Source organism: Carlito syrichta, unplaced genomic scaffold (genome assembly GCF_000164805.1).
Source record: "Carlito syrichta isolate Samal-C Ts95f unplaced genomic scaffold, Tarsius_syrichta-2.0.1 Scaffold308136, whole genome shotgun sequence".
Classification (NCBI taxonomy): domain Eukaryota; kingdom Metazoa; phylum Chordata; class Mammalia; order Primates; family Tarsiidae; genus Carlito; species Carlito syrichta.
The window spans coordinates 337,559-345,179 of NW_007252232.1; the positions used below are offsets into that span (position 1 = coordinate 337,559).

Below are 7,621 nucleotides of genomic sequence, written 5' to 3' on the forward strand. Positions count from 1 at the left end.
TTGTTTGCTTGTTTTTTGAAACAGAGTCTTGCTCTACTGCCCAGGCTGGAATACAGAGGCACAATCATACCTCACTGCAGTCTCCAACTCCTGGGTTCAAGCAATCCTCCTACCTTAGCTTCATGAGTAGCTAGCCACCATGCCAGGCTAATTTTTTCTGTTTGTTTTGTTTACATCTGTTTGTTTGTTTTTTTTTTTTTTTTTTTTTTTTTTTTTTTTTTTTTTTTTGAGTTGGAATCCCACTCTGGCCCCCAAACTGGAGTGCAGTGGCCGCTCCCGGCCACCGCAGCCTCGACCTGCTGGGCTCCGGCGATCCTTCCACCTCAGCCTTCCAGGTAGCTGGAACTACAGCCGCTCGCTACCACGCCCGGCTGATTTTTTGATTTATTGTAGAAATGAGATCTCACCAAGTTGCCCACGCGGGTCTCGAACCCGCGGGCTCAGGCAATCCACTCACCTCGGCCTCCCAAAGTGCTGGGATTACAGGCTGAGCCACCGAGCCCGGCCGTGGAGGAATTTTTTCTAAAAAAAAGCTAGGAACAGTTATCAGAAGCCTTGTTTTCCTTCAAAGAAAAAAGAAAACTAGTGTTATCAGTTTCTTGTTTTTCCTCTCAAAGATTTTTAAAATATATGCATGCACATATGTATCTCTATTTTTTTTTTTTTTTTTATTAAAAAAGGCAATATACTGGCTGGGCATGGTGGCTTATCCCTATGATTCCAGTACTTTGGGAGTCTGAGGCAAGAGGGTTACCTGACCCATGGATTTGAGACCAGCCTGGGCAACTTGGTGAGACCTCGTCTCTACAATAAATCATAAAAAGTAACCAGGCATGTTAGCATATACCTGTAGTTCCAGCTCTTGGAAGGCTAAGGCAGAAGGATCACCTGAGCCCAGCAGGTCGAGACTGCAGTGGCGTGCACGCTGGCCTGGGCAACAGAGTGAGACTCCAACTCAAAAAAAATAAATAAATAAAAAGGCAATATACTGTACTTACTGTTATACATCTTGCTTTTTTATTTAATATTGTATGTTAGAAATTATTAAAAAATAAGTCTGTAAAGAGACTCTCTAACTTCTTTTTTTAAGAGATGGGGTCTCACTGTGTTGTCCAGGTTAGGTTACAGTGATTATTCACAGATGTGATCATAGCTTGCTGCGCCCTCAAAACTCCAGGGCTCAAGTGATCCTCCAGCCTCAGCCTCATGAGTAGCTGGGACTGTATGCACTCGTGGCCACCACACCTCGTTTCTCCAGCCCCTTCTATGGCTACACTGTATTTCACTGCACAGGTTTTTTTTTGGGGGGGAGAGTTGTTTGTTTGTTTGTTATTATTGTTTTTTTTTGAGTCAGACTCTCACTCTGTCGCCCAGGCTGGAGTGCAGTGGCACACTCATGGCCCCTGCAGCCTTCACCCACTGAGCTCCGGTGATCCTTCCACCTCAGCCTTCCGAGTAGCTGGAACTACAGGCACACGTCACCATCCCCAGCTAATTTTTTGATTTATTGTAGAGATGAGGTCTTGCCAAGTTGTCCAGGCTGGTCTTGAACCCCTGGGCTCAGGCAATCCTCTCACCTCAGCCTCCCAAAGTGCTGGGATTACAGGCATGAGCCACCAAGCCTGGCACTGCACAGGTTTTTAAAAAAAATTTTTTTTGAACAATGCTATATTAGATATTGAGGTTATTTCCACCCTTTTTGCTATTACAAACAATGCTGCAGTGAGTGATTTTATAGATGGATCATGTTTCACATGTGCAAGTTTATCTTGATATACTCCTGGAAATAGAAATGCTGGTTCAAAGGCAGGTGCTTTTGTAGGTTGATAGAAATTGCTGAATTGGTTTCATTACCAATTGTAACAGGTTGTACTCCTACTATCAGTGTATGAGAGTAACTGTTAGCCAGGTGGAGTGGCTCACGCCTATAATCCCAGCACTTTGGGAGGTAGAGGCAAGAGGATTGCCTGCACCCAGGGGTTCGAGACCAGCCTGGGCAACTTTACAAGACCTTGTCTCTACAATAAGTAAATAAATTTTTAAAAAACAGCCAGGTGTGGTGATGCATGCCTGTGGTTCCAGCTACTTGGAAGGCTGTGGTGGAAGGATGGCCTGAGCCCAGCAAGTCGAGGCGGCGGTGTCTGTGAGCATGCCACTGTACTCTAGCCTGGGTGACAGAGTAGGACTCATCCTCAAAAAAAAAAAAAAAAATGAGTAACTTTCCCCCACGGCTTTGCCAACACTGTATGTTATTGAACTTTCCTGACTTTCTGTTTAATCTTTTTCTTTGTTTGCTCTCACAGGGGTCAGCAGAACTGGCTACAATTAGATCACCGAGTCCTTGACCATGATTTGCCCAAGAAACCCGGCCCAGTCATTTTGCACTTCGCTGTGAGGTATGTATCCGCAGACACATTCAGCATCTCTCTTTTTTTTTCTGTTTTGTTTTATTTTTGTGGGGTTTTTGTTTTTTTACATTTCTAGTCATCAGAGATAGAGAATAAAAAGAGAGATCTATCAAAACATTATTATGTGAATATTCTCTGCTATCTTGGTCTGGAGACCAAGTTACCATAGATACTGTGTAGAGCTGTTTTCTTTGAAGATGAAGGATAGAATCACCTTCCTTTATTCCTCAAAGCCTCTTAGATCAACTTGAAGTTGAAAAACCTGGGTAATATATTTTAATGCATAAGTCTATTCCTCACTCAATGTATTTTTAGGATTCTTGTTTGAAATATGGTAAGCATTTGCTATTATATTTTATGTAAGAACAATGTCTACTAGACACTTGGAAATAGAGTTTTGTATACAATTTCATGCCTTAATTTGAATAGAAGATAAAATGCAAACAAATGCTCACAGAAAGAATGATCTTAACAGCACAGAGATCTGAATTCTGTTTGTAGGCAGGAAGACTCCAGGAAAGAATGCAGGGAGTCCTTGACTTGTTCTCTGAGCTCTGCTTGGGCAAGTCACTTAACTGTAACCTGAAATCGATGCATTCAGCTAAATTAGTGATTTCTCAAAGTCATCCTGTGATGAATCTATTTTTTTTTTTTTGAGTTGGAGTCTCACTCTGTCGCCCAGACTGGAGTGCAGTGGCCGCTTCCGGCCACCGCAGCCTCGACCCACTGGGCTCCGGTGATCCTTCCGCCTCAGCCTTCCGAGTGGCTAGAAATACAGGCACGCTACCGTGCCCGGTGATTTTTGATTTATTGTAGAGATGAGGTCTCGCCAAGATGCGCAGGCGGGTCTCGAACCTGCGGGCTCAGGCAATCCATTCACCTCAGCCTCCCAAAGGCGCGGGATTACAGGCTGAGCCACCGAGCCTGGCTGAATTTATTTTCTTAGCATTAATTATTCACAATCTAAGATAAAAAGAATGTTCTAAGAAATAACACTCATGCTTCTCTACCTAGCTTAAGATAGAACACAATACCAATTGATCTGAAAGTCCTTTTCTGAAATCTTCCGCTCCTACTCTTCTAAATTTGATAAAAATTTTTTTTTTTTTGAGTTGGAGTCTCACTCTATCACCCAGACTGGAGTGCAGTGGCAGCCTCTACCTGCTGGCTCTATCTGGATTCTTCCACCTCAGCCTTCCAAGTAGCTGGAACTACAGGTGCGCACTACCACGTCCAGCTAATTTTTTTTTTTTTTTGAGTTGGAGTCTCACTTTGTCGCCCAGACTGGAGTGCAGTGGCCACTCCCAGTCACCGCAGCCTCGACCTGCTGGGCTCCGGCGATCCTTCCGCCTCAGCCTTCCAAGTAACTGGAACTACAGGCGTGCACTACCACGCCCGGCTAATTTTTGATTTATTGTAGAGTGAGGTCTCACCAAGCTGCCCAGGCGGGTCTCAAACCCGCGGGCTCAGGCAATCCACTCACTTCAGCCTTCCAAAGGGGCGGATTTACAGGCTGAGCCACCGAGCCCGGCTTCATGAAAAATTTAATGATAGATTTTGTTTTCCTGGTCTGAAGTCAAATATGATAAAATGAGCTAACGTGGTAAGTTTCTCTTCAATTCCTTTGTGTGTGTGTGTGTGTTGGAGTCTCACTCTGTCACCCAGGCTGAACTGCAGTGGCACACTCACAGCCACTGCAACCTCGACCTGCTGGACTCAGGCAATCCTTCCGCCTCAGCCTTCCAAGTAGCTGGAACTACAGGCATGTGCCACCATGCCTGGCTAATTTTTTGATTTATTGTAGAGATGAGGTCTTGTCATGTTGCTTGAGCTGATCTCAAACCAGAGGGCTCAGGCAATCGTCTCACCTTGGCTTCCCAAAGTGCTGGGATTATAGGTGTGAGCCACTGTGCCTGGCCTTCTTAAATTCTTAAATCAAGTTTATTATTATAAAGTTAGATTAACCTGAAGAATGGTCCTATATATGTTGATTTCTGGATAACAAAAATGTGCTTCATTTTGGGTTTTGGGTTTTTTTGTGGGGGTTTTGGGGGGAGGTTTATTTTTTGAGTCGGGGTTTCACTTTGTCACCCAGACTGGATTGCAGTGGCATAATTACAGCTCACCGCAACCTCAGCTTCCTGGTCCCAGGTGATCCTCTCACATCAGCCTCCTGAGAAGCTGAAACTATAGGCACACACCACCATGCCTGAATAATTTTTTTATTTTTTTGTAGAGAGATCTCACTATGTTGCCCAGGCTGGTCTCATACTCCTGGGCTCAAGCAGTCCTCCTGCCTGGGCCTCCCAAAGTGCTGGGATTCCTGGCATGAGCCACTGCACCAAGCTCTGGACTTTATTACTATGATCCCTTGACAAAATTATACAAACACAGCCAGGTGTGGTAGCAAGGTTTAGTAACCAGATTTGTTAACTCGTTCTTTGATAGCTAATTTTCTAGTCTATTTTTGGTCTCAATCCCATCACTGTGGGAGGCCAAGGTGGGAGGATTGCTTGAGCCCAGGATTTCAAGACCAGCCTAGGCAGCATAGCAAGACTTTAAAAATAATAAATAAATCTCTTTTTTTTTTGAGTCAGAGTCTCACTCTGTTTCCCAGTCTGTAGTGCAGTGGCATAGTCACAGCCACTGCAGCCTGGACCTGCTGGGCTTAGACAATCCTTCCACTTCAGTTTTCCAAGTAACTGGAACTACAGGCATACACCACCATGCCCAGCTAATTTTTTGGTTTATTGTAGAGACTAGGTCTCGCCATGTTGCCCAAGTTGGTCTTGACCCCATGGGCTCAGGCAGTCCTCTCACCTCTGCCTCCCAAAGTGTTGGGATTACAGGCATGACCCATTGCACCTGGATAATAAATAAAAATTTAAAATAAAATATACAAACACCTTTTTTTTTAAGTTGAGTCTGCTCCATGAAATCCAAAAGTATCAGAAGAAAAGGTCCTACTTTTTTTTTTAGTTGGAGTCTCACTCCGTTGCCCAGGCTGGAGTGCAAAAGGATCTTGTTTTTTGTTTGGTTTTGAGTTGTCGTCTCACTCTGTTGTCCAGGCTGGAGTGCAGTAGCATGCTCATGGCCACCACAGCCTCTACCTGCTGGGCTTAGGCAATCCTTTACCACCTCAGCCTTCCAAGTAGCTGGAACTACAGATGCACACCACCATGCCCAGCTAATTTTTGTGATTTATTATAGAGACAAGTCTCACCAAGATAAAAACATATTTCTTTGTGCCTTCATAATTCAGCTAACCAACCTCCTATTATACATTTAGGCTGCTTCCAGTTATTTATATTAAAACTGAGGTCGCAGGTAATATCCTGCACTTTTATCTATGTGCCCACTGCACAGTTTCTATAGCATAACTATTCAGTGAAAGTGTTGTGTCTTCAGAGTATCTAACAAGTACCATTTATTTAGTAACCAGATGTGTGTACTAGTTTTTTGACAACTAATATCTGGTCTACTTTTGGCCTCAAAATGCCAGAAGAGAAACCCCTTTTTCCCTCCTGTACCGTCATTCACAAGGCCACTCTATGCAAGCTTCTGAGATTCCAGTGTGGCCTGCTCCTTGAAAGCTTCTGAGATTCCAGTGTGGCCTGCTCCTTGTTCAAGAGTTTCGCACTTACTTAGGGTGTTATCTCAAGAGGGGCCCATAATCATGTGGCATTACTTTCCCTTAACTACTTGCATGTTTAAAATCCTTATCAAGTTTTTAATTATTCACTTAATTCTTCCTCCCAACAGTATAGTGAGATCATAATGGTCTTTGTTATTATTCCAATTAAATCATTGAGATTACTCCAATTTAATTAAAGAAATGATCCAGCAAAAACACACACCAAAGAATTAGGTGAGCTGACCGAGGTCACTGGAATGCAGGTCTGTGGAGGTCATACTAATGGACTTGTCTTACACTCCAGTGAAGTCAGTTGCTTCTCAAAGGGTCCCTAAGCCTCCTATTTGGAGAAAACAAAATTGTCGATGACACTTCTAACCCAGTAGGCACTACCTCTAGGTTGCCTGTGTTGACTGAAGAATAGAACCAAAGATAGCATCTAGTTGTTTCTCGATGTTTGGTCATTATAGGAACCTCTAGAAGTGTGGGGGACCTCTTCTGAGATCAGGCTCACTGCTTCTCGCATCATCAGTACAGTATTGCAACAAGCATTGGAACATGGATCTCAGGAGTCCCTCGTTCATGGACACTGAAGTGTGCGGTCACTGAGTAGTTAATGAAGAAAAATTTCCTGCAGTGTATTGCAAGGATATGCATCACTGTTTGTTTGTTTGTTTGTTTGTTTGTATTTTAGTTGGAGTCTCACTCTGTCTCCTAGGCTGGAGAGCAGTGGCATACTCACAGCCACTCCAGTGTCGACCTGCTGGGCTCAGGTGATCCTTCCACTTCAGCCTTCCAAGTAGCTGGAACTACAGATGCACACCACCATGCCCAGCTAATTTTTGTGATTTATTATAGAGACAAGTCTCACCAAGATGCCCGGGCTGGTCTCCAACCCCTGGGCTTAGGCAATCCTCTCGCCTCAGCCTCCCAAAATGCTGGGATTACAGACTGAGCCACCACACCCAGCCTAAAAGGATCTTGATTTTTATATGAATTGATGGTGATTATGAAGGGTTGCTGCTCTGTACGAACAAATAAAGTGTTGATAGCCCCCAGTTTACTTTTTAGTTTTTGCTCTGAAATCTGAATTTCAAATTTTTTTATCATCAAAGGAAATCATGTTTTTAAAACCCAGAAAGGAGATAGCATAGTGGCAATTTATCCAGGAACATAGCTGGTATGGAAAAGTGCACAAAAACCCTAAAGAAAAACACTCCTGGAAAAGTGTGAGTAACTGTGTGTGTGGAAATGGTGAAAAAGTAAAACATATCTAGCAAGCAAATAGGATAGATTGCATAGTAGTAATTAAACAGGGATCAGAGAATAGCAAAATTTCAGTCATGTATTATGTAGAGAAAATGGCTTGGCTGGGTGCGGTGGCTCAGGCCTATAATCCTAGCACTTTGGGAGCACTAGGTGAGAGGATTGCCTGAACCCACAGGTTCGAGACTAGCTTGGGTAAACTGGTGAGACTTCATCTCTGCCATAAATCAAAAAATTAGCCAGGCATGGTGGCACATACCTGTAGTTCTAGCTACTTGGAAGGCTGAGGTGACAGGATCGCCTGAGACCAGCA

The 7,621-nt window shown here is 43.7% G+C and overlaps 1 protein-coding gene across 1 annotated transcript in view; it reads left to right on the forward strand.

Annotated features, from left to right (window-relative positions):
- Nucleotides 1-7,621, forward strand: part of FRMD4B (FERM domain containing 4B) — a 233,164-nt gene that overhangs the window by 82,218 nt on the left and 143,325 nt on the right. The window contains exon 4 of the mRNA XM_008065027.2: nucleotides 2,304-2,396. Within this exon, the coding sequence (XP_008063218.1) occupies nucleotides 2,304-2,396 (93 nt within the window). The remainder of the gene's footprint in view (nucleotides 1-2,303; nucleotides 2,397-7,621) is intronic.